At 43.5% G+C, this 27,496-nt stretch overlaps 2 protein-coding genes across 2 annotated transcripts; both read left to right on the forward strand.

Annotated features, from left to right (window-relative positions):
• The first annotated feature begins 1,000 nt into the window (after positions 1-1,000).
• gga3a (golgi associated, gamma adaptin ear containing, ARF binding protein 3a) lies at positions 1,001-21,553 on the forward strand. The gene is made up of 17 exons (XM_041966528.1): positions 1,001-1,038; positions 1,703-1,787; positions 1,924-1,999; positions 2,100-2,198; positions 2,296-2,419; positions 2,545-2,648; positions 4,301-4,381; positions 4,521-4,658; positions 5,348-5,429; positions 13,186-13,311; positions 13,985-14,194; positions 16,395-16,468; positions 16,557-16,945; positions 17,693-17,979; positions 19,231-19,400; positions 19,574-19,684; positions 19,938-21,553. Exons 1-17 carry the CDS (start codon positions 1,002-1,004, stop codon positions 20,046-20,048), a joined length of 2,304 nt encoding a protein of 767 aa, XP_041822462.1. The 5' UTR covers position 1,001; the 3' UTR covers positions 20,049-21,553.
• A 659-nt stretch (positions 21,554-22,212) lies between these two features.
• sumo2a (small ubiquitin like modifier 2a) lies at positions 22,213-26,302 on the forward strand. Its single transcript, XM_041966772.1, has 4 exons — positions 22,213-22,339; positions 23,296-23,427; positions 24,417-24,488; positions 25,822-26,302. Exons 1-4 carry the CDS (start codon positions 22,319-22,321, stop codon positions 25,885-25,887), a joined length of 291 nt encoding a protein of 96 aa, XP_041822706.1. The 5' UTR covers positions 22,213-22,318; the 3' UTR covers positions 25,888-26,302.
• Positions 26,303-27,496: the final 1,194 nt, after the last annotated feature.

Genomic DNA, 27,496 nt, shown 5'->3' on the forward strand with positions numbered 1-27,496 from the left:
GTGTTCTGCTGAAGCTGATATCTCAATGTTTCCCACAGAAACAGTTAAAAAGGTCTATCTGAAGACAAACACACAGTCAGCCTATTACAGGATACCCACTCCAGTTTAAACTGCTAAAAAAAAATGCTTTGTTAGCTTTAGGAAAAGATCTCAGGGGGTGTGCAGTGAAGTGGGTGTGTTGTGCCAGGGCTGTGTCTAGCTTTTTTGGGGGGCCCTGTTTTATGAAACTATGGTGGGGGAATTCCAAACCCTCAAAGGTGGTCTGGGGTCATGTATTCAACATTTAAATGCATCACTTTAAAAGAGGAATGGAGGCTAGATTTGTAAAGAACTCTTAAATTTATGTTTTTTTCCTCTCAAATTCAAATCAAACATCTCAAGTTGACCCCAGCAGTTCAACATCAAGAAACTCCTGAAAACTTACAGGACATCTGCCAAATGCGCATAAGTTGTATCACTTATGATTACGAGCCATGTAATCTGAGATACTGCAGGTAAACCCTTCTCAAAACGTACATTTAAACGTTGATTTTGTCAGTTTCGAAGATTAAAAATGTTGCGCTTACGCACGTATTATATATTATATATTTATATTCTAGTCATGTTTTATTTACTGTATGTTTTATCTCTACCGCCTGCTAAAAATCTGGGTCTTCAGCTTTTGAAAACAAGCAAAACAGAAAGATTGACTGGTGCAGCAGCAACGGACAGAAAGGAGTGGAGATGTCCTCTGCTTGTAGTTGTATGTGATGCCTAAAATTTAAAGAAAAAAAATATTGAACTATATACCAATCACTAACACAGAAATAAGATACAAGCATATAAAGTATAGCACTGTTCATATCGCCACATCTCGGCAATGAAGAAAATTTAGATTTTAACTTTATCCAATCATACGACACACGTCAGTGGGCCTACTAACGAGGAATCGCCAACGCCCAGTTGTCCGACAGCACGTGAAGGCAGCAGGCGTCACGCGTTGTTTGCTTTCGAGAGCAAATATGGCGGACGATGGAGAGTCGTTGGAGTCCTGGCTTAGTAAGTTCATCCTTAAACTCTTTTTTTGTATGTCGAATACAAATATTAGAGGTGTGCGCTTGTGTGCCGCATAACAGGAGGTGTTAGAAACGTGAGCTCGACTCACATGACATCGCTGAATCTGTAAAGTACCGCGCTAACTCGCCTGCAGTGTCAGAAAGTGGCTAACGCAGACAGCTAAACCGTCGCTAGCCAAAACCAGCTTTGATGTTTGATTTTACTTGTGTGCCGGACTTATAGTCGGCATGTTGAATTGAAATGTGATTTGCCTTTTCTCTTCTACTTCTGACCCACAATGCGCTTTTTACATTTGCTCCTTGGAGTTAAAAGACGGCGGTTGTAAACACCTCCAGGCGTCAACTTAATCAGAGTTCAAACAGGACTCAAGCAGCAGCAGCAACAAACGGGATCCGAGAAGAGAGAAGTGTCTGGAGGCTATTGAAGAGAGAGAATTAATAACGTCAAATAAGATGATAACATTTGCAATTAGTGTCTGAGTTGTTTGTAAGCTGTGTCGGGATGGACACACCTGCAGACTGTAGTGTTTACTGAAATCTTGGTGAAGTTCATGTGTCACAGAAGTCCAGCCTTCATTATCTTTCCAGGACAGGATAGCCTGCTTTAGGTGCATCTAGTGCCAAGACCATATCTTTCTCTTTTACAGACAAAGCCACCAACCCGTCCAACAGACAGGAAGACTGGGAGTACATAATGGGATTCTGTGACCAAATCAATAAGGAGCTAGAGGGGTATGGTCACATTGTTTTAATAAACCCTATCACACCGTCCTCATTGTGGTAAACACGTGGAGCTTATTATAACCCAGACTCTGGAATGCTTTTATTATTGAGTTTGTATTGTTTCTTTCTGTCATATTTTTTTCAGCCCGCAAATATCTGTTAGACTGTTGGCTCACAAGATTCAGTCACCTCAGGAATGGGAGGCGATACAAGCACTAACGGTCTGTGCCTTGCTCATTTCACTGCTTTTCATCTTGATGTCCTTTAGCGTAAAGAGTTACAATTAGAAGGTATTTATCTTGGCTGGTTTTGGTTTTGCAGGTTCTGGAGGCTTGTATGAAGAACTGTGGGCGAAGGTTTCATAACGAAGTTGGAAAATTTAGGTTTTTAAATGAATTAATTAAGGTGGTTTCACCCAAAGTAAGTAACATAAATGTTCAAACACCCTCTAATGGCGATGCATTTATTTGAATTTATGTTTGGTGTCATTCAAAGCTGTGCATCTGTTACTCTTCAGTATCTAGGAGACAAAGTGTCAGAGAAAGTAAAGACTAAAGTGATCGAGATGCTGTACAGTTGGACTGTGTCTCTACCAGATGAAGCAAAGATCTGTGAAGCGTACCAGATGCTGAAGTCACAGGGTGAGACACCCACCATGTAGAAGCTGTTGGCAGTTTTGACTGTGTTGTACTAATTCTGTCGCCTTGAAGTCTATAAACAGTAATTTCCATTATAGAATAGCTGTTTGTTGTCATTTTTATTTTAGGTATTGTGTCAGTTGACCCAGAAATCCCTCTTGATGCCACATTAATACCATCACCTTCTCCACGACCAAAGAACCCTGTGTTTGATGATGAGAAGAAGAGCAAGGTAAGAAGAATTATTTTGGGATGAGATTGTATGAAGATTGCAACACACTGCATCTAATGCCCTCTCTTGTTTTATCTCAGTGTCAAATACAGATTTTCAATCAGTTGTTTTCATCAGACCCACCTTGCAAATGATTATAAAAGGAATAACTTGACATTTTTCGACTTAGCCATGTTTGCTTTCTGAGAGTTTTATGAGGAGACGGATACCACTCTTATATCTGTCCATTAAGTATGAAGTTACCCGCAGGAGATGGCTAACGTAGGTCCAGGAAGTCACTGCCCCTGGCCAAGAAATAGTCCAACACATCACATAACATAAATCACAACTTGATGTTTTTACTTTGGTATTTGGAGGGATCAAACAAAGAAAAAAAGTAATTAAAAGTTGACTATATACATACACAGTTTATACAAAAAGACAATAAAAAGTATATTGCCAATGGAAAATACTGAAAAATTGTACAAGGATTTTGAAATATTGTACATGGAAATGGAGAAATTGCACATCAATATGAAAAATTGCACATGGTTGTACAGATAAGTTAAGTACAGTGTTTGCTTTATTGCACAGTAGTTAAATATTTATGTGTCACAGTTGAATAAAAATATATATGCATAGGTTTATTACTTAAAGAAAACAAAAGAATATAATATTGCACAAGGTATTGCAGGATGTTGAACAACAGTAGTGCAAAAACCAGTATGTGTGTGGACACAGTGCTACAAAGCTAGAGTAAAATGTCCTGGAAACTCTTGTGTTGTCCTGAAAAATCATTTCAGCGTTCTCCTTTTTTCCTTTAACTGAGAATGAACTTAAGTGGCTGAAACTCTGAATAATATTACATCACTCTTCAAATGCAAAAATGAGTCACTGCTTGCTGGTAATAATAATAATAATAATAATAACAATAATAATAGTAAAGATAATCTTTATTTGTGTAGCACCTTTCATACAGGTAATGCAGCTCAAAGTGCTTTTCAAGAAAGAAATCACATGCACTAAGTGAGTGCTTTACATAGCAAAGACAGAAAAGAAAGCAACTGTGCTAGTTTTGATTAGGTGTATACTCTAACATTGCTTTTGTGTTTTAAACAGTTGAAGAATGTTAAATGTTAAATTGGTTTGCATGTTTATGTCAGTAGCTAAAGTTGATGTTCTTCGCTTGTTTTGTCTGCAAAGGTTTACATTTTTTATATGTGTGATGTTGAATGTTTTTACAGCAGCAACATTATAGCAGTACACCTTAAACATGTTTTCTGTCATTCTTTAATGTGAATTTTGATTGCTGGTTGTTTTCACTATATACTAAACTACAGTATATACTATATATTAGAATAGAATGAGGTTGAAAGGATCAAAAGAGGAAGAGAATCTCTCTTTCTTCTCTTTTTTTTGCACTTGCATCATTGACTAAAGCCTCTGCATGGTAGAATCCCACAAAATCCCCCACTTCAGTGTCCCACTGGTTACAGCATACCACAACAGGTCGTGACTGCATGTTTGCTTTGTGCTGACCGCAGTTGATCTATGAATGAAGTTTGTTTTTTCAGGGTCTGGGAGTTGATATGGCTCTGCTGCTTATGGCTGGGTAATCTTTGGGAAACAAGATTGAGTGTTTACTCCCTGATGGTACCCTCATGTCTCTCCAGAGATTAGCAGACCTGCTGAAGAGCAAAAAGCCTGAAGATCTGCAAGAGGCCAATCGGCTTATTAAGAACATGGTCAAGGAGGTATGTCAGCATCACAACAAAATGTTTATGCTAATTCATTCTGAGCACTGGTGGCTTTCTTCCAGAGGCATTGGAAGCAAATGACCGCACACCAAAGTGTATGTTGATACTGATTTTTTTTTCTGTTTCTTTTTTTTAGGACGAGTTAAGAACACAGAAAGCAACAAAGCAAAAAAGCACATTGGAGGCAGTCAACAACAGCGTCAAGCTCCTCAACGAAATGCTTGCTCACTTTAGCCCGGAAGACTCCACAGACGGAGACAAGGAGCTCATTAGGGTTCGTTCTCAATGAGATAGGACACAATTGACCTTATTAAACAGCTTCGCTTATTACTTTTGTATTAATTGACCTTTCTGGAAACACTGTAGCAATAGTGCAAACCTTGCCCATACAGCCCCAAAGCAGCAGGGTAATTTACTGCTGTTTGAATTACCTCGCGGGAAGTAATGAAAAGAGACAAACCAGTCTTTCATTAGGCATCAAGCCTGTTTCAGTAGAACAGTGTTTGCCATATTTCCTCATCAAGTAAATAGTTATATACTCCATGAGCAGCTCAAAGTAACATATTTTAAAAATGAACACAAAGACTCTTCATGCGATGGTAGGATCCTCTTCATATGTGTCATAATAACATGTAATGTCATAGTCTTAACTGACATTTACTATGTGTACAGATTTTTTTTGTTTGTTTTATACTAATAATAACAATAAGTAAACTTTTTCTGTCGCACCTTTCAGACAAGAAATGCAGCTTAAAGTGCTTTACAATAGAAATGACATGCAAGAGTGCTTCACAAAAAAATATGCATAGAACGGACATAAGAATAAGAGTAATAAGAAAAATGGAAAATAAAACCCATTTGATCATAATAAAGATGCATAGAACATCATTTTATATCCTGTGGCATAGCAGTTTCTGAGTGAGATTCAAGTGAATATTTGTTCTTTTTTTTTTCTCCCCCCAGGAGCTGTATGCTGATTGTGACAGGCTTAGACAAACAGTGTTTCAGCTTGCCACTGAGACTGAGGATAATGACAGCAGCTTGGGTAAGAAATCCTTTAATTTGGCCCTCTTGCAGAGTTTTTCTTAAGGGCCGGCTGTTGTCATGTCACCATAACTTTTTAGATCTTGGTTGTTCTGGGGTTCTGTGCCTGCTGAAGAGTGTCAGAGAGACACTGATTTGTAACGTGAAACTGCTTTATTCAGTGTTTTCACTGGTTTTAATTATCGTTTGCATTTGGAGGAGGAGGAGAAGGAGTAGAAGACCTCTGTGGACATTTCGGCTCCCTGCAAAAACCTCCTGAACAATGAACACTGAAGGAATCCTCAATCAAAAAATAAAACGCCAATTGTGATTGTTTAACAATGAAGACAACAACTCCCTTGATCCCATGCTACTTCGCATTGTCATTAAACTCCGCCTTTAGATATTGTTTTGATTGAGGCAACGTAAGACAGCTTCATTTATAGAGCACATTTCATTACAAAGAAACTCAATGTACCTCAGATTAAAAAAAGAGACATAAAATCATCAAGTATAAGAAACTCAGAGGCATGATATTGAAAATATTAACTTTAAATGTAGATACACTTTTCATAGATCGCAGCTAATCAAGTGAGGCATTTCAGATGTCAGGTCCACAGTGAATAAACGCACCTGTACCAGGTCCAGATCTTATTCTGGGTACAACCAAAAAGCCACTGTCTGAAGACCTGAGAGGTGTGATAGGGGTGTAGGCAAAGAGCAGGTCAGAAAAATACTGGCTGAACCATGCAATGCATTAAAAACCAGTGAAGCCAGTGAAGTGATTTAAAAATTGGAGTAATGTGATGAGGTTCTATTTCATCCTTCCTGACCGCCAGAGGCAGTGCTTTAAGCACTGAATGACTCCGTCTCGCGCATGCGCAGGTCGAGAAGTAATACCAACAAAGTCACCTGTGAGTGACCCCCTGACGACCTCGGACAGGCTATAACTTCCGGTGTCGCCAGGGGATCTGTTCCTTTTTTCTTCTCGCTTCGCAGGTGTACTACGGTCATAGCATTAGCTTGGAGCTAGTTATCACCGCTACGTACAGCAGTCTTGCAGCTTGTCGCCGGTAGCCTTGTGACCGCTCATTGCTGGTCGGAGCTGCGAGGTGCTCGCCCTCCAAGGGCTGCGTCAAGCTGTCACTCCGGGAGGCGGTGTGTGCGGTGTGTGCGGTTTCACCGATTATCCTGCATCACACGGTTGGATCCGACTGGTAAAGTACCGCTAATCAGACACATATTGTACTTTGTTGGTGACAGCAGTGTTTTCGCTCCCTCTCCCGGCTTGGTTGTGCTCTGTTACTCTCACAGTTAGCCGCAGTGTGTCCGCTTAAGCTAACTTTATCAATTGGTAGCAACTTTGGTTGCACCTGTTTTATTTAGTAGCCTTACAGTTACGACTTGTTGGTGACGGCAGTGTTTTCGCTCCCTCTCCCGGCTTGGTTATGTTCCGTTATCTTTTCAGTTAGCCGCAGTGTGTCCGCTTAAGCTAACTTTATTAATTGGTAGCAACTTTGGTTGCACCTGTTTTATTCAGTAGCTTTACAGTTACGACTTGTTGGTGACGGCAGTGTTTTCGCTCCCTCTCCCGGCGTAGTTATGTTCCGTTATCTTTTCAGTTAGCCGCAGTGTGTCCACTTAAGCTAACTTTACTAATTGGCAGCGACTCGGTTGCACACGTTTTGTTTATTAGCTTACAGTGACGACTTGTTGGTGACGGTAGTGCTTTCGCTCCCTCTCCCGGCGTAGTTGTGGTCTGTTATCTTTACAGTTAGCCGCAGTGTGTCTGCTTAAGCTAACTTTATTATTTGGTGGCAACTTTGTTTGTACCTGTTTTGGGCTAGTAATCTTGCAGTAGCGACCTGTTGGTGACGGCTGTGGTTTCGCTCCCTCTCCCAGCATAGGTGTGTTTTTGTCTTCGGTCTCATTACGGTTAGCAGCAGTGCTTTCGCTCGAGCTAATCTGGTTGTTCTGGCAAGGACTTCGTATCTTGCAGCGTCCCGTTTGATTTAGAGTTGGCAATAGCAACTCGATCGTAATTCTTATGATGAATTCTCACTCCTGTACCACCTGTATGGCGCCTCTGCAGCCCGAGGACGGTCATGACCTTTGCCCCTCATGTCTTGGCATCGAGCACCTGAGGGAGGGTCTATCAGAGGACCCCTGCATGAATTGCAGCTTCATGCCCCGGGCAGTGAGGGTTGCAAGACTGGCTGAGGTGGAACAATTTTTTAGTGGTGTCCCCTCACAGGGAGTCCTAACTGATACTCGTAGGCTGTCCCCAGCCCGACCTAGCCGACCAAAGCGTCGTGCTCCAGACACTGATGGTGCTTCCTCCAGGAAGAAGACAAAAAAGTGTGAGCTTGCTTCCAGAGTTGACCACTTGACAGCAGAGCTTAATCAGATGAAGTCCATCTTTTTAGCCCTCCAGACAGGGACTGGTGCAGGGAGTGCGTCTGCATCCGCTCCTCAGGTGACCTTGTCTGGTCCAGAGGATGACATCCTCTCAACGGCAGCTTCAGCCACTGAGTTTGGGGAATATGGGACAGACACTGTCTCTCATGACACTGTTTCCCATCCCTCACAAGCAGGCTCTTGTTCCTCGACCCATAGTTCAGGTGGTTGCTCAGAGGGTAACTCCATGGGGGCCATCATACGTATGCCCTTGGCGCGCCTGCAGCTAGATGCACCGCAGGCCCAGTCGGCTCCAGCGAGCGCATTTTGTAGGCGCAGCACAGCCCCTGCCGCATTCACTGTGCCTCCTTCAGAGGAGTACCTAAAGGAGTTGCATGCATGTTGGAGAGATTCTAAGGCTCTTTCCCATGCAACGTCTGATGGCCGAACACTAGCAGCCATGCAGGATGTGGCCAAGTCTGGTCTTGGCCGCATGCCGGCTGTTGAGCCCACGGTGGCCTCACTCATAGTCTCTCCTGATGAGGCCTTGAGGCCGAATGTGAGGTGTCCTTCACCCCAGTGTCGCATCACAGATGACTTACTTTCTAAGGCCTATGATGCAGCGGCTCGTATGGGCCGCATCGGGAACTCTATGTCTCACCTCATGCTCGCCCTCTCAGCCTGCCTTCAAGAGACTACACAAGACACATCAGCTCATAATTTTAGTGATGCGTCTCTGCAGGCCTTCGCCCTGATGACCAGGGAGCTAGGGCGTGTGATGTCCACCCTGGTCCAGGCTCGCCGGCAGGTTTGGCTGGCTCAGTCACCCTTCTCAGAGGCATGCAGAAGGACCCTTCGCAGCATCCCGGTGGAGCCAGGAGAGTTGTTTGGGTCGGCTGCTTTAGAGGCACTGGAACGGACGGTCCAAGCCAGACAAACCAGACAGCAGCTTTCAGATCTCCACAGGAGTGTGCCCCCCCCTGCTCGACCTAGAGGTTCTTCAGCAGTTGTGCAGCGCCGCTCTCAGCCACAGCCTGGCTCTGGTAGCTACCAGAGGCCTCGGCAGCCAGTACAGCGACCAGTGCAACGGTCAGCGCAGCAGCCTGCTCGACGGGCAGCTCAGGATGCCCGGGCCCCTGATTGGCAGCCCTCTAGTCAGCCTCGGGCCTTGGATGTTAACCGGCGCCCCCCCAGAGCCTCCAAAGGCCGGGGGGCCAGGAACTGAAGTTCCGGGGCCGGTCGTCGGCTGCTTTTCCCAGCAACAGCTCAGTTATTGGGCTGCTTACACCTCGGACCCCTGGGTGGTGTCCACCCTTGCCCAGGGGTACAAACTGCAGTTCCGACGCCGGCCCCCTGCCTTCAGCCGGGTCAAAATGACCACCATAAGCGACCCGGCAAAAGCCTTAGCCTTGGACCAAGAGCTGTCTGCCCTCCTGGTCAAAGGTGCCATCGAGCAAGTAGATCCCCTCTCACAGCCCGGGGGATACTACTCGACGTACTTTCTGGTGGAGAAGAAAGATGGCGTATTTCGCCCCATCCTCGATCTCAGGGGCCTCAACAGATTCCTGAAGGTAATGCCATTTCACATGCTCACCGTTGCAGAGGTTCTACAGGTGGTTGCCAGAGGGGAGTGGTTTACTTCCATCGACCTGAAGGATGCCTATTTTCATGTTCCCATCATACCTCACCACAGGCAATTCCTCCGGTTTGCCTTTCAAGGCCGCCATTTTCAGTTCAGAGTGCTACCCTTTGGTCTCTCCCTCTCCCCACGGGTGTTCACCCGCTGTGTGGCAGCAGCCCTCTCTCCCCTGCAATCACGGGGCATAAAGATCCTTCCCTATCTAGACGACTGGCTGGTGTGTGCGCCTTCCCAGTCTCAAGTGGTGCAAGATACGGCTGCTCTTCTGGCTCACGTGGCCCGGCTGGGTCTCAGGGTGAACATCAGCAAGAGCTGTCTGACACCTTCCCAAAGTATAACCTTCCTAGGTGTGGCTCTGGACTCTGTAACCATGAAGGCTTGCCCTTCAATTCGGCGGGTGGACGACATCCTCTGCCTCCTTCCCCTCTTCCGGCAGGGCAGGTGGTTGCCCTACGTGCAGTATCTACGCCTCCTGGGCAAGTTGACAGCTGCTGCAACCGTTGTTCCTTCAGGCTTGCTGTCACTTCGCCCTCTTCAACGGTGGCTGAACAGCCTTCACTTGGATGCCAAGTGGCACAGGCACAGGAGGATCAGGGCATCAGGGCGCTGCCTACTTGCTCTGTCTCCATGGAGGAAAAGGGCCTTCATGTTACAGGGTGTGCCAATGGGGTCTGTTCCGTCCCGTCGGGAGACTGTCACAACGGATGCTTCCCTCTCAGGGTGGGGTGGAGTGTGGCAGAACAGAACAGCTCAGGGACAGTGGTCTGCTCAGGCTCGCACGGAGCATATCAATGTACTAGAGCTACAGGCTGTGCACCTGGCGCTCAAGCACTTTCTCCCATACTTGAGGGGGAGGCACGTACTGATACGGTCGGACAATATGTCGACCGTTTCTCAAATAAATCATCAAAGGAGTACCAGGTCAATGCGGTTGCTGCAGGTGATCTGGAGCCTCTTGACTTGGACAGCCCACCGTCTGGCCAGCCTCAGGGTAATGTATCTACCGGGGAAGCGGAACGATGTAGCAGACTTTCTTTCCCGCCGCAAGCCTCCCCCAGGGGAGTGGCGGCTTCACCCAGAGGTGGTGCTCCACATCTGGGGCCTCTTTGGCAGGGCAGAGGTGGATCTCTTTGCCTCAGAAGAGACTACCCATTGTCCTCTTTGGTTCTCCTGGACGGAGGAGACCAGCACTCTGGGGCAGGATGCCCTGGCACACGAGTGGCCAGAGGGTCTCCTGTACGCATTCCCGCCAGTCCCTCTGATTATGGCAACACTGCAGAGGGTTCTTCAGCGGGGCCACAGACTGCTGCTGGTGGCCCCCTTCTGGCCGGGGCGGACGTGGTTTCCTCTCCTTCGCAGGCTCTGTCACAGCTCACCATGGCGCCTCCCCGACAGGAAGGACCTCCTGTCTCAGCTGGGGGGCCGGGTGTGGCATCCCAACCCTCGTCGTCTTCAGCTGTGGGTCTGGCCGCTGCAGGGTCCGATCCGCTGCTGAATGAGTGTATAGGCACCGTCCGCAATACTGTCCTGAGCACCGTCTACCCGTGCACAGTATAAGAACAGGTGGCGGCTGTTCTCTGGGTGGTGTTCAGGAAGGCATGAGGACCCTGTGCACTGCTCTGTGCCTATTATTTTGGAGTTTTTGCAGTCCCTCCTGGATAGCGGTCGGTCACCCTCTACCCTGAAGGTGTACGTAGCCGCCATTTCATCTCGGCACGTTCTAGTCAATAACAACACGGTGGGATGTCACAGGTTGGTGACCCTCTTCTTGAAGGGGGCTCTGAGACTACGTCCCCCACGACTGCCGAGAGCTCCAGCATGGGACCTGCCTCTGGTGTTGGATGCTCTGTGCTCGCCACCCTTTGAGCCCCTGGCACAGGCAGGCCTACGGTGGTTGTCAGTGAAGACTGCTTTTCTACTTGCTATCACCTCAGCAAAACGTGTTAGCGAGCTTCATGCTCTGTCGGTCAGCAGTTCCTGCCTACGCTGGAACTCAGACGGTTCAGGGGTCACCTTATGGCCGAATCCTGCTTTCTTGCCTAAGGTCTTGTCAAACTCGCACCTTAATCAGCCTATCCACCTGGCTCGGTTTGACCCACCAGTAGGGGGATGGGAAGTCGTGCTGTTGTGTCCTGTGCGTGCTCTGAGAGCCTATGTGGACAGAACTGTGGGCATACGCCAGTCGGACCAGCTTTTCGTGTGCTTTGGCGGTCCAAAGAAAGGTTTTCCTCTCTCCAAACAGTGTCTCGCTCACTGGATCGTGGAAGCCATTTGTCAAGCATATAAGGCAGGTGGTCATCCTCTGCCATCTGGCGTGAGATGCCACTCTGTGAGAAGCGTCTCCACATCATGGGCTGCACTGAGAGGAGTGCCTCTGGATGCAATATGTGCCACAGCCTCGTGGGCGTCGCCAAGCACTTTTGCAAGATTCTATCGGGTAAACATTGCCTCTCCTCACCCACTGGGTGTGGTCCTCCTACCAAGTTCTTCTGCTTCCAGTCAATAAGGTCTGTATTTCGGATTCCTCGTGACTTTGTTGGTATTGGTCATCCAGTGCTTAAAGCACCGCCTCTGGCGGTCAGGAAGGATGAAATAGAATGATAGTTACGCATGTAACTACGGTTCTATGAATCCTGGATGACCGCCAGAGCGTTCAGTCCCTCAGAATCCTTGTGGCTTCGCGAGAAGATTCTGCAGGAACAGATCCCCTGGCGACACCGGAAGTTATAGCCTGTCCGAGGTCGTCAGGGGGTCACTCACAGGTGACTTTGTTGGTATTACTTCTCGACCTGCGCATGCGCGAGACGGAGTCATTCAGTGCTTAAAGCACCGCCTCTGGCGGTCATCCAGGATGAAATAGAACCGTAGTTACATGCGTAACTATCGTTTTGTGTACTGGGAAGAACTCCAGCAGCTGAATTTTGTATGAATTCTGGATCCTTGAAAGAGGTTTTCAAGTCTAGCTCTGCAGTTTTATTAAATGTTTTATACACATTGTATATTTTTTAAAACCTTTGATAAGGTGCTCATATGTTAAGGCAAAATAGTTCTCTTTAGTCATTTAATCGACTTGTACAAAAATGCCTCGCCGTTGACCTTGACATTTTGGCTTGGTATCTTCTCAGATGTATTATAGAGATTTTTCTGTAACACCGTAAAGACTTGCCCTTGTTCACCTGTTGGCCTATGAGTGTTTTGGTAATCCAGTGAAGGACATGGCACCAGTCTAATCTGCTGAAAATGAATGCTTGAATGTCTCAGAATCTTTTTTACCTTTGATGTGTTTCTCAGGTGGTAGAATGGTGCTTTTGCAATATCTGATATCTTATTTTCAAAGTCAACGTCAGCATCCAGGTTGACACCCAGGTTTCTCACTGAGAGACCCCTAGTGGCAGAAAATTACACATTTTGTCCCGAATCGGTAAAGCCCATGTATTTTGATTTCACTGTCAGACTCTCAGCAGACATGTCCTCTTGCTTGTGCGCTATTGGTAAACACTGCTGTTGATGCTGATGAAATGCTCTCGCGATCGTAATTTAATCTTAAAAAGATTGAGTCATTATTTAGAGAGGCCTTGTACTCACATAAGATCAACATCAGACCTGACTAGCCACTAAAAACATTCTGTTCACACAGTTCCTAAATTTAGCAAACACTGTGGGAAAACTGTTTCTTGTTGCGTATGTCTCAAAGACTGCATAAATCTCACCCGAGTCTAACCTTTTCAAATGCACCCATCAGGAGACATCCTGCAGGCCAGCGATGACCTCTCTCATGTCATTAACTCCTATAAGAAGATTGTGGAAGGACAGACTATCAATGGAGAGACTGAAGAAGCACAACAAACACTATCATCAGTCAGACAAGGTACATTTAACTGGTGTGAGCAGAGAATTGCATGTCTGTGTTGTTACAGCATAACTATAATAATTATGCCATTTTGCTGTGCACTTTGGAACAGATTCTCAATAAAAGCTTTGAGGTAATACTGTAAGAAACTAATGAAGTAATAGTAATTTATTTAGGAATATTCATGATGTCATCCACAGGGATTACAATGTAAAATCATAATGTCAAAATAAAAAGTCAAAATGATCCTTTGCAGCTGCTGTGAGAGACTGCACCCAAAAACGTGAAGATGCAAGTTGACTGCAGACTTGCACCAGAAAATGATTTTGTGGTAGCTGTTCAGGGCTAAGTCTGTGATTATCTTGAGCAACTGAGACATTGCTTCTGGAAACAAACTCTCCAGCTTGTCAGATGTTTCTTTTTTTCATTTTCCTCGCAGCTATATGTGGCAGAGGTCTCACCAAAAGAGATCTCATCAAAGAAAAACAAAAAACAAACAAACCCAAATTACCCGGACAGCTTGGCCTCTAGAGAAAACCGCTCCGTGTTTGTGTTTGTTTTGTGTGTGTGTGTGTGTTCAAGTGAACTGACCCTTTGAAAATGTGCTTGACAGATGGATGGACAGTATTACCTGTTTGAAGGTGAATGCATCTTTGTTTTCTTACTGCCTGTGTTTTTCTCCATTTGACAGGCACCGGCCGCACAAACCAATCAGAGATTCTGATTGACCTTGTGGGTCTGGACATCCAGAGCGTCTCTCCCCATCAGCAACCCCCTACGTCCTCTGTGTCTATCCCTGCTGACCTGCTGTGTGGGTCCGCTGCCACCGACCCTCAGTCCCCCAGCCCCAGCACACCCTCTGCAGCACTCTCTCTGCTGGATGAGGAGCTGCTATCTTTAGGTAACATTGTGACTGCAACTAACGATCAATTTCATTATCGGCTAATCTGCCGATGGTTTGTGTAAGTTTTGCTATGAAATGTAAGGAAGTTGTGAAAATGTTCATGACTGTTTCCCAGCGCTGAAAATTACTCTTCAGGTTGCTTCTTTTGTCCGAACAAAGGCCCAAAACCTTTGGAGTCTTTATTTACTTTCATAAATGACGAAGAAAAGCAGCAAATCCTTAGATTTCAGAATCAGGTTGCTCGACAGACTAGCATCTCTCATTGAATCAAGCAGGTTTCATGTATAATCATATCACCATAGGACAACAGTATAAACATGAAAACAATTTCTAACCTCGTTTACAGAAAGAATATTAAATATGCAGTTTGAAATGCACATTACTGAACGCTGCCATACCAAGACAAATATAGTCATCCAAAAGTTAGTTGGAGCTGAACAAAATTGTCTTCTGACAAAAATCACAGAAAACATCTCATCACATCAAATTAAGAAGTAGCTCATCATTCCAACATTTAGGAGACGAGGTCTGCACAGTGAAGATCTAAAAGACATCCTGTCTCTTTAACAGCAAGTAAAGTTTGCCACCTGTAGGCTGAAGACTGACCTTGTCAAGTTCTTCTTCTCTATCATTAAAATGTACAGCTACGGGACAGTTACAGTTGGTCCTACGTATAGCACTTATGTTCATTTATATGTTGCTTCAGCTTCCTAGTAGTTTTACCTACATACATTAATCCACATGGGCAACATAATGTGCGCACAGCGTAAGTAGAAACACTATAGACACTATCGAAAACTGGTGGTTTTGTAAGCGTTGTTAACCTGTGCACAGCTACCACAATGATAGTTGCCATTGGGTAGGGGGCTTAGCAACCTCTGTTGCAAAAGGTACGTGGGCTTCTCATGCCTAAATCCAGCATGAACCAAAAAGTCCCCCCCAACCCTCCGTCTATAACCAACAAGTGGCAAATCTTTGAAATTCGAGGCTATTTTAAGCATTTTAACATATGCCAGTGTTTTTTAAAAAACAGATTTTATCTGAGTGATTCGAATTAAGTAGTGATGCAACTCCCAGAAAATATCTCCTTTTTCTTTTTTTCTCTGTTTTTTTTTTCAACAATTCTGAGCAGGTTCCTCACGAGAATCTCGTAAGACCTTTCAGTCTATTCAGTATGTTACCCTCACCTGGCTTTCACCCCTTCAGCTTTCTCTTTTCTCTTTGATGGTATTACATACTCTTCTTACATACTCTTCTCTTTTAAAAAAAAGAAAAAAAGGCTTTTGGGGAGACCTCTTTTGAGTGCTTTCAGATATAGCTGTAATCCATTGTTAAATTCAGATTACAGTTAAAACTATTGGATAGAATGAGAAACTCACGCAGTTCGTTAGCATCACCTTGATACAGATAAAATACATCATCAGTATATCTATACCATTTCAAGATTTTTAGCAAATGTGTATTTTTCACAGGGCTCAAAACAAAATTCTGTCAAAAAACAACAAATAGATAAGACATAATTGGGCACACAAATAGAACCCATACTCATCCCAGAAACTTGTAGTTTGTGGTTAAAATCATTATTTTTCATGCCAAAAGCAGCTAAATCAATGACAAACTCATGAGGTAGAGCTGCTGTGTCTTCCTGATTCTGGAGATGGAAATGGGTATGCAGTTTCTTTGGATCACTGTATTTATCTTGGAGTGGTAGCTTTTCTTTAGTACTATGTGCATTGTCAACTGCACATGAAATGCTCTTCAGTATACAAAGCAATAAGTTGTTTAATGTTTATACTGTAGGCCTATGGTGCCATAAGGTGATTATATATGAAACTTGTTTGATTGAATGAGTGATGTTAGTCTGATTGCTCCACCTGTGACAACCGACCAGGAAAAGATGTGCTCGGCTTTTGTTAAACAACCTTATGAAGGTCTGGGCACCAAAACGTTGTTATGAATGAATTGGCCTGATTGCGAGTGTAGCGGATAGTGTGTGGGTGCTTGAAAACTACTGAAATGATGAACGGATTATCACAATTGCTAGTGGTTCATTTTCTTTTGATCGACTAATCGATAAATTGATCGTTACAGCTCTGGGTAACATACAAAATACTGTATTTGATTGCTTTTTTGGACATTAACTGTTATTGTTTACATGTAGATATGACATGTTTGACACATTTGTGTTCATTTACAGGCCTCAATGAACCCCCTCCTCTTCCAAGTAAATCAACTCATGTAAATCTGAGCAATCATTTGCCACCTTTACAGGTATTTAAATTAATTGCAACGATTTATAATAATGTCGAGTGTTATTCTTATTGGTAATAGCAGTGTTTTTTATTATCATGTATTCCAGGATTCCAGTCAAGATTTGAATCTTTTTCACACCACTTCGTCTTCGGTTCCTGCATTCTCTACGTCTTCGCTTTTTCCAGATGCCCTTTCTGTGACAGTTAGTCCACCCAAATCTTCAACTGTTCAACTGTTCTCGACGCTTCCGGTTTCTGCAGAATCTGTCTCGACAACGTCAGTCACATTCCCACAGACCTTCAGTTCAATGCTGAGCACCACCACATTCCCGGCTACTCCTCCTCAGTCGTTCAGCATGGCCTCGCCTGCTCCCTCAGCACCCCCTGTCACTCCACAACAAGTCTGCACTTTAGCTGGAGCACCACACTCGCCTTTAACTCCTCTCAGTCACAATCTGCAAGACCTTGCCTTGCTGGATCTGGGCAGTCCTAAAAAGTGAGTGATTCTTGTGCCATGAGGTAAAACTGGGGAGGGAATGTGGGTCAAACTGCCAAACTGTCCATCTGTCACATACAATATCTCGGAAGCTGGTTTGCATTTTTAAACTATCTCAGTAAATTATGCATTTTGTAAACAATTTCACAATTTGGGCCTGAGTGGGTCTTGAAACACTCAAGTTTAAGGGTACTTCTGCCCACTGAAACAATTAAGAGTGATTGCTCTGTTCTGCTGTGTCACATTTCAAGTGCTTCTCAACCACTAGTTTCCAAATGGCAGATTGATCCACAGAATACCATTAACCTTTGATACAAAGTCATCCATACAGCCACTTAAACAGTGTTTTTTTGAGCGCTGTAACTAAGTAACGCCGCTCAGAGCAAATAGTGAATGTTTTTTACACTACTGTTTGATATCAGAAAAGCCCTTTATATTGTCTCGGTTTAATCAAAATGCAGGGATTGTGACTGATTATTTTAGAGTGGCCATGCTTAGTGTCTAGCTGCCACTCATTCAAATGTCAGGTGGTGGAGATTTTGTTTTGCCTTAGTGTAAAGTCAAGTGCCTTCGCATTCAGCTAGTGATTATGACACATGACTGCAATGTTTGTTTTGAAATTTCAGGTCACGTTTCTTTCATCCTGCTTCTGTTATCTTGTCGTTATCAGCGTTTATATCTGTCATTGCAAGTTTAAGCATTATGGGACCTGTAAAGTTAAAGACACTTTTTTTTTTATCCACACAGTACACCCAGTGTGATGGACTTTGGCAGCTTGCCGGTCAAGAGTGAGGATCTGTTCGCTCCTGCTACGCTGTCTTCTGGCCTCGGTGTCACCTCCACCACATCCGCATCACTGCTCCTGGGAGGGACACAAGGAGGGTCCGCTCCCCCACCTGCCAAGAGTCAGGCAGATGACAGCCCTCTATTACGCTCTCTGTCCCCCATCCTCCCTCTAAGCCAGGCCAGTCCAGGCAAGGGACAAGAGGTTTCCCTGGCCAATGTCTTTGTCCCTTTGGAAGCCATCAAGCCAAGTGAGTTCCATGAGTCAGATTTCTACACCGTTTTGTAGACCTGTATCTATGAAGTGATTGCCTGAATCCAGACCTTTGCGTCTGCTGAGTCTGCCGAGATCAGTTGGCTGATTCTTCAGAGTCGAGCATCGTGACGTGAAATTGTGGTTTCTCTGCTGAAAAGACAGATGACTGCAACTGGGGGACTAATGATTAGCCAGTCAGCGCTGTGAGTGGGACTAATGCTGTTGTCAGGCGTTGTCAAGCTGTATGCCAGAACCAAGAAGTAAATTGTCAAACTAGGCAGTGCAGATAAAATATTAATCAAGATTCTGTTACTGCATTGCCTGTTTCCTGCCTTAAATGTTAGCCTGCCATCTTGAAAATGGACGAGCCATACCAAGTTTTCATTGGTACGGTGCACCCAGGTACAGTGGTCTCTAGTGATCGGTCGGGGAAAATTGAATCCCCATTCCCCTGCAGAAATCACGTAGTGTCAGACTGAAGATGGAAACAGAGTGTAACAAGTTTACAATGCTGTCTGATATCAGGCAAATGAAGTGGATGAGTTTTGACATTTATTTGAGCTCCATTATGTTCAGAAATAACATTTTCACTGTAATGGCCAAACGCCAATGTCCTGCAGAGGTTGCAAGACCTCTGTCTGTGCAGTTAGCACCGGAGTAAGGCAGGCATACTGTAGACATTTGCCAAAAATTCCAATTTAACAAATTAGATTTTGTGCAGAGATTGCATTGTATTTATAACAGTTCTGCTACATGACAAAAAGGCTTTACTTTCTCAGCAAAGGTTGTCTACAACCAAACTTATGCCTGATCTCCAAACATTGAGAGAATACTCACTTTACAAATTAAAAAATACACAAACAAACAAACAAAAAACGAGAGGGAAGAGTTCATGTCTCAATACTGTGGGTAAATAAGTTAACACCAAGTATTTTCTCGTCAGAATATGACACATTCCTCCTTATTAACATAGACTGATCGGTGGTTGGAAAACTTAGGACATTGCTGCCACTCAGTGGCGACAATGGCAAACTGAGTGTTATTTTCCTCAGTTACGCTTGATATTGATTCTAATGATTTATTATTATTTATTTTCTTATTATTACATTCATGGCTTCAGTGCAGATAACATTGGGAACAACAAGAGGTGGTGCATTTTTGAAAACACCACACACAGCATTAGCTTTTGCTGATGTTCTCTGTGGTAATCACCCTTTTCTTTTCCCCTGTGTGTGCTGTATTTAAGGTCAACTGTCTCCTGTGACGGCATATGACAAAAACGGGGTCCGTGTTCTGCTGCATTTTGCCACTGAGTGTCCAGCAGGCAGGCCTGATGTGCTGGTAATGGTGGCGTCTATGCTTAATACAGCCCCGCTGCCCGTCAGGGACATTGTTCTGCAGGCTGCTGTGCCCAAGGTAAATCCTGCTGTGCCTCTGTGATATGAGTGTTACTGCATGGGAAGCTACACAGTGTGCACTTATTGGCAGATTTTAAGCTCATTACGTTACATATTTGGCTGAAACTGAAATTTAAGTGGGTTGCTGCTTCTGTTTAATGTACATGGATGTCTGTTCCGTCAATTCTTCAGATGATGAAAGTGAGACTGCAGTCACCCTCAGGGACAGAGCTGGCTCCTTTTAACCCTATCCTTCCCCCTGCTGCCATCACTCAGGTCATGCTGCTTGCCAATCCTCTCAAGGTAGAGCTCAGTCTATTTTTTGGTGTTCCTACATTTATAAATGCATCAAGGAATGTCTTAAATGATGAAGTACTTACTTAATCGCTGCTTTTACCCATGTTCGTATACTCAGGTCATACAATTACCCCTTCCCACAGTCATGCATGCTGACCAGTATGCTTTGAGGATATAATTGTCACTGACATTGACACACGATCATGTGTGCTCCAGCAAGCTGCCGACCTGAGTGTTTGCATGTGTATGTGTTTTGCAGGAAAAGGTTCGGATGAGATATAAACTGACATTCACGCTGGGAGAACAGTCACACACTGAAGTTGGGGAGGTGAATGACTTTCCACCATCTGACAGGTGGGGGGCTCTATAGCCCTGCTGTGCTCCTTTAAGCTGGCCAGACAAGACTTCTTTAACAACTGAGTCATTGCAGCTCAGAGGTCAAGGGAAAGGGCAGGATTGGAAGGCTTTTCGGGAAAATCTAAAGAATATTATATGAACTTTAATGGACTTTGGAGAAGTTTTCCTGCTTGCGATGCCCCCCACGATGTAGCCAAAGTCCTGTAGCGTACATCCAACTTAAACTGTACCGCAGTGCCAGAGGTGGTCGGTGTGGCATAGCAACAAATGGTGTGAAGTGGCTCAATATGGTTATGTGGGGAAACCATTGGTAATGTTAAATATTGCTAAGTTATTATTAAGTTTTTATCATTATTATTGTGCCCTTTTGCTCTCGTTTTGATGTGTATTTTTACTTCTGTCCCTCAATCATGTCAGAACTGATGAGAAAAAAAAACGTTTGGATGCCAGACAGTCTTAATATGCAACAAGAGCACATGTTGAAGGTGTGTGTGAGGCCAGGGTCATGTGAACGTGTGACCACAACCTTCACAGGATTTGCTGCTGAAGATGTATGATATCAGTGTTTTACGCTGAAGGCACTAGACTGATAAGACAAGAGCCTCTGTGTTGCTAAATAACTCACTCACTGATCAGCTCATTAAGAATCGGTTACTCCCAGGCTACTTCTTACATTACTACTGAAATATTTTACTTGTCTTCTGAGTTACATACTAACTCACAGCTCAGACTATTCTTATGCTTTGTAGTCTTTCAGTATTTATTGTGATGAATGTATTATTTATTTTGGTTTGGGAAGGATGGTGTCAGATCTGCTCATTTCCTGCATTGCAAACGAGAGCTGTATTGCTACGGAATTGCAGTCAAAATGGCACAAAGCTGTAGTGGCCTGTCTAAGAGGCTATTCAGACAGACATTTTATATACTGTATGTTACATTATGTAGCAGCAGGGTGGATTCTGATGAATTACATGTTAAGGTTGTGCACTCCTGATAGCATTTTAATATAAAAATGCCTGTAAGACAAAGCAGCAGACTCAAGGGTCAACTGCATACATTAAGTGGATGCTGTTAAGGAAGACAGGCGGCAGAAAGGCACATTGTTTGAAGCCAATTAAGTGCCATGGATAGCTCTGCCCGCGATCCTGCAGTTTGACCGTGTTATGGAAATCAAGCTAAAGGGGAATAGGTTATTTCCTCTGGGTCACCTAGAAATAATAAGCATATATGGGAGTTTCCTATATGAAACTTGGAAAAGGTTTCTCTTGAGTAAGCCTTGAGAAAAAATACATCGATGTATAAAAGTGTGGAGGTTAATTCAAAACATTCAATTTACCATGTGTTCATCAAAAACTGATTTATTTATGTTGTCTTTTTGGGGCTATTAGTGCTATATTGGGGATTATTTACATATTTCTTATAAAATTATTTATTTGTCTTAGATTGTTAAAGGAACTTGTCATTGCATATTTTTTGAAAAGCTGTTTATGTGCATGGAAAAATAAAGAGTGAGATTGATTTATTTGTATTACAATTTCTGCATATTTTTGCCTCATTTTTCATTGTCCAAAGACCAACATCCATGCAGACGCATATTAACCACAACAATGTCGAGGTGTATTTTCATTTAATCGTAATCAGATTCTTTAAAGTAGCAATGCCACAGTAGAAAAACGATTAAGAGTCCTTTATTTAACAAGGAAACAAAGCATGAACTGTAGAAGTACACATGCAGCAGAATGATTCCAGTCTTTATTAAGTTATTTATTACATTACTGGAGTGTTACTGGAGATGCATTCATGTGCAAGCAGTGAGTTAAAATGATAGCTGGTCGAGGTGGAGATAATTTTAACTACTTCATTTCTGTTGGATAGGCGAAAAGCTCATCTCAGGTTGTGTGTAAGATCTGAATCTACAAAGCAACTACCAACCTTTGCTGTGTCATAAATGTTGTGGAATGGAAGTACATATCGCCTTGAAATGTAATGTAAAATTATTAAGTAGTATGAAACGGAAATACTGTAAAGCACGAGTACCTCAAAGTACCCGTACTTCACTTTTGTGTATCAACTTGCTGATGCTCCGTTATTAAAAGTTTGTCAGTGCAAATGCATATTCAAATGCAGACTGTATGACAGGAATTACATGTTTGGTACAGTGGCTACATCCCAGGAGCGCTCGGTTGATCTGGCGCAGCTGTGTGCACTGCAGCCGACGCAAAGTGGCGCGCCAGACAGCGCAGCCGCAGAGCAGAACAGGCGCGGACAGACACAGCAGCAGCCATGGCAGACGAGAAACCTAAGGTAAGGAGCTGATTTTGTAAGGAGTTTCCGTGCAGTGTTTATCCCGTCCGTGTGCCAGTACTGTACGGATGGCACTGCGAAAAGCCGACTGTGAGGCCAATGCGTCATCGGTCGCGTTATTACAGTGAAGGCCAAACGCTACAAACCGGAGCCACCGCGTTAGCTAGCGAGCAAGCTGGTAATGTTAGCATAATAAGCTAACGCGGCTAACGTTCCCGGACCCGGGCGCTATGAAAGAAATGGCCATGTCTAATTATTTTTAAATAGAAATAATGAACACATCTTGAATGCTACTATCAGTATTGGCGATGCGCCTGTAACACGTAGCGAGTCCAGGTAACGTTAGCGAAAGCCGAAGAAAAGTCAGTAGCTAACGTTGAGAAACAGCAGTGTACAGCAGCGACGGGCCAAAATGAATTCTCTGTGCCAAAACCGTTAACTGTTTAACGGATCTCATAATTCGTTGAATTCTGTTAAAGCTTATTATCCGCTCACCCGAGTGTCTTAGGATCAGATGGATTGTTCATATCTTAAAAGTTGCAAGTTCCATCCTGACTAGGCCGTTGTGCATTATTATGAGTTGTAGGCCATTGTTATTTCACTTGCTTAATGCTAATGCTAACGCTAACGTTGACTTGAAAATGTTGCCCTTTCTCAGTATTTACTCCCTCAAACCTCAGCGGTCCTCCGATCTCAGCTCACCAGGTGCAGATGTAACCGTGGTTAAAACCCCATGTCACACACGTGATGTGAACAGCCTATTATACGTTTTGCTGTAATTCATTGAGGTACATATTGTACGTCAGTCCTTAAGAGTGTCTGACCCTGACGGAAGGGGTTTTAGGGGGGGGGCATGCACTATACATGTCGGAGACCACACTTTACCCAACCTCGTGTGTTTCCTTGCATGTTTTTGAAAGCACCTTGTTGCAAACTTTGCTTTGTCTTTCCTCCAGGAGGGAGTGAAGACAGAGAATAATGAGCACATCAACCTGAAGGTAGCAGGCCAGGACGGCTCAGTGGTGCAGTTCAAGATCAAGAGGCACACTCCTCTCAGCAAACTGATGAAAGCTTATTGTGAACGGCAGGTGAGGCTACTGCACACTTACTTCCTCTCCTCTAAAGAAGTGATCGTCAAGTTCACTGCAATGCAAGTAGGCTGAGTATGTGGTTGTCAAAACCGGAGACCAGGGACTTGGCTGAGGGATCCAGGGTCTTGAGAATGAGGATGCTGCTCGTCGTACTTCCATCGATCATACTGTCATGAAATACTGATATCTGGTTAGTTTGACACATGTGTCTATTTTCTAAATTGATGGAATTGAAACTATGATTAAAGAATCTTAAATGTTCTGTATCGCCTGAGGAGAGTCGCCTTTTGGAGTTCACGGAGCAGTACTGAGGACCTTTTTTGACTCTGTGGTAACACCAGCCATCTTCTAGGGGTTGGTCTGCTGAACCAGCAGCATCTTGACTGCTGACAGGTAGAGACTCATCAGACTAGTTTAGAAGGCCAGCTCGGTCTTGAGAGAGAGAGCTAAGCTCTCATCTCTGATGGAGAACATGTCCCACCCCATGCTGGACAGTGCTGGGCTGCTCTTTCACCTAATGCTGTCAGACTTTCCTACCAGCACTGCTCCCAGTAGACCACACACACTGAAACTAACAAATTCATACATGTGCAATATCAGTGCATGCTAAACTGAGCAATAGCGATATATCCTATGTACAACATTGTGAATTCAACCACTTTTTTTTACTTATATTGATTACTTTTTCATCATAGCTTCTTTTTTTTTTTAAATTGATGCTTCTCACTATTACACTGCAAATCCCCCCACTGTAGGATTAATAAAGGATAATCTTGTTGTATGACAGATTTTAATTGAAGCAGTTCTTAATTTTTTTCATTATTATTTATTTTTTGAGGTGCTGACACTAGGCAGATAACAGAAATTGAGGAGAGAGAGACATGGGGCTGCTCATAGTCAGCACCTTAACACTTTGGTCACCAGGGTGCCCCACAATGTTGAGTTTCAGTATTTTAAACCTGTTGTTTCTCTGTTTGTCCACACAGGGGCTGACAATGAGGCAAATACGATTTCGATTCGACGGTCAGCCCATCAATGAAACAGACACACCCTCGCAGGTAAGGCTGCACCCTCTTGTTCAGCCTACATATGGGTACTTTTCATCGTCATGGATGACAGAATGAAAACTAACCACAATACTGCTGCCTTGGACATTGTGCATTACTTGGATTTTATACTTTTGTTTTCAGCAAATATGTTATGGGATACATCTGTCCTGAGGGCAGTTATACTCTCACGTCAGCCTTGTGCAGTATATGTCACATGTTACAGTGCTGGTGTTGTGTACAGATAAAGCACAGCCTTAAGGAACAGCACTCAGCAGCTGTGAACAGATCAGAGTCCAGGTTTACTTTAATGCTGCAAGTCTCAGGTTAGACGAAACTCTACAAAGCTCCATCTTAGGGCTGCACCACATAGTTTTAATTCAAAACGTTGATATAGCTTCTTTTTTTCTTTTTCTTCTTCAATGTCTATTCATTCTTTTTAAACATGGTATATCTGCATTTTTCTAAGATTAGGCCACACTAACATTGTCACTATTGTACTGTTTGCAGAATTAGTTTTCAGTGGTGGCTGCGAAGTGTTTCTGACTCATATGATCCGATTTCCAATAACTCCAAAAAAAACTGTTCGCTCCTCTGCTTGCCGCACACAAAGGGAGGCACGCACCTGTATTAACAGAGCGGTCTACCAGCAGTCTAACAGCACCATAAATTACATCTACATAACCACAATAACAAAACGTTTATTTTGACTTTGCTCTTTCAATCTGATGGGTCACTTTGTTCAAATTAAGGATTTTGTTTGAGCACTTACTTATTTTAGGGTAATTACGTCATAAATTATGATGACAGAGGTTCGAAGCTTCATTTGAAAACATTGAATGAAAAAAAAAAATTGGTACTTTCCAACAACACATCTGTAACATTTAGATGTTTTCTGACCTGCTCTGCTTTATTATGCTTTGTATGAGATTTAATACAATAAGTTTCAAACCAACTCCTCAACGAAAAGTGAAACAAAACTGGCTAACTATATATGGATAACTGTTGAACCAACCTTTGCTGACCTCACTGTCATTGTCAGCACTTCCTAAGTGGCTTCACGGTAGAGAGCTGCCACTGCCTACACAAGAAAATGCAGTTATTGTGATGCAAGAAGTGTTGAGTGTGTCATAACAAATGGAGAGAATAAAAATGAAGCAGAATAGAGAACAAAAGTGCCCTGACAAAGGCATTGTCCCAGCGACTGTCATTCAGTTTGAGTTACGTCTGTCAAATGGTGATAAATGAGGCAATATTGTGCGCAGGCCATTACTGTGGAGATGTGTCTTCCGTCTCTCACACAACAACTCGACAAACTGACTGACATTTGAACTTTTTCTTGCAGCTAGAAATGGAGGACGAAGATACGATTGACGTGTTCCAACAGCAAACCGGAGGCTCTTCTCTTTAAAGACTGTTTCCTACAAACATCCCTACCTCCCCTTCTCATCCCTGAACATGCCCAGTCTTCAAATGCTCATGACCAGTGTTGACACCATCCACGTTTGCGAAATGCAGCAGCACAGTTGGTGTACCTAGATTTACTCACACTGTCATATGTATTTTAACATGTCTGAACTGTGGAGTGTTGACACCTTGTAAGCTGCAGTGAGTCTAATGTCCTGAAGAAATAAAAGACATCATAATCTTTTTTTTCTTTCCTTGAAGTTTTGGAAGAAAACTCCTTGGTCCTTTTTTTCTTTTTTTTGGTTTTTATACTTATGTTGAGGTTCAGATGGAATTTTGTTATTGTCAAGTAAGCCTGCATTTAAATTCACATCTGTTATTATGAAAATGTATTATTGGAATAAATTGAGTCTTTTTTTAAACATATGTCCCTGTATGTTTTATGGATTCCTTATCAAACTAAAGCAGCAGATGTAATCAGAACAAATGGGTTTGTGTGGGAATTGGCTTTCTTTTTTCTTTTAGCCTGCTGGGGGAGCCATGAAGCCAGCACTTCTTATTCTTTCTTGCACTGCAGACAGGCCTTTCACAGCCCCAGTGCCTGTTCAGAATCACTGTCTTGCTTTGGTAATAAACAAACAAAAAAACCTTGCTCACAACTTTCAGCCTCACAAGGGCATGCGTGCAGAAAAGAGAGCACTTGGAAGCTCTCTTTAATCATTGGTCAATTTTGTGCAAGGCACCATCTCCAAAATAGGAATAACACACACACACACACATCTAAATATTTCCACCATTGTGCTTGGAGGTTTCATGCACTGTTGCATTAAGCTCTCATGGCTGTCTCCTGAATGCAATGCTGTACACTTTGTTGATACGATAAACAAGATGTGGTTTGAATCTTGAAAACTAAAACTGACCTTGAGTGAAACTGAATTGGGAAGTTCTGCTTTTCTGTGACACCGCTCTTTTCCAATCTTCCAATTTTGATTTTGCTCACAGTATTTAGAATAGGTTGTTGTATTTGTGTATTGAATGCAAGTACTGTCCTGTCTCAAATATAGCAGCTTTGTATTGTATATTGTTCCACTTATAGCATGATGATCTCAGCCTTTACATGGAAAAAACTCCAGTTGGACAATTTCAGTTAAAACTTTTGAACTGTTTGGCCCCCTCAGATTCATCAGCTCAGCCAAGATGAGATTAATTTTGCTGCCAACTGCTTCTTTTTCTTATAAGGTGTATCAGCTCTACATAATATATTCGTAAAAAAAAAAATTAAATACAGAACAGCTGTTTTAATATATGATAACTGATGGCGGACCTCTGGGTCAGCACCACGCATGATATATGCATGTAAAGCAAAGTAATTTCTCCAATCACAAGCTTGATTAATGTGCCAGGATCCAATCATAGAAGGAGCTGTTCACTTGTGGGCGGTACTTAGGCTGCAGAATCGCCCTCTCCTCAATGGCTTCTGTAGCACCGTTGTGTCAAATCCATGGATGAATTACAGAGAAGCAGCCAAAAGGAAGCAGACAGACCGGAAATACAGCCTTTTCCTTGCAAATTACACTCTAAGTACGTCATTTCTATTTGAGCACAGGGTAAAA

Source organism: Chelmon rostratus, chromosome 3 (assembly GCF_017976325.1).
Source record: "Chelmon rostratus isolate fCheRos1 chromosome 3, fCheRos1.pri, whole genome shotgun sequence".
Lineage (NCBI taxonomy): Eukaryota > Metazoa > Chordata > Actinopteri > Chaetodontiformes > Chaetodontidae > Chelmon > Chelmon rostratus.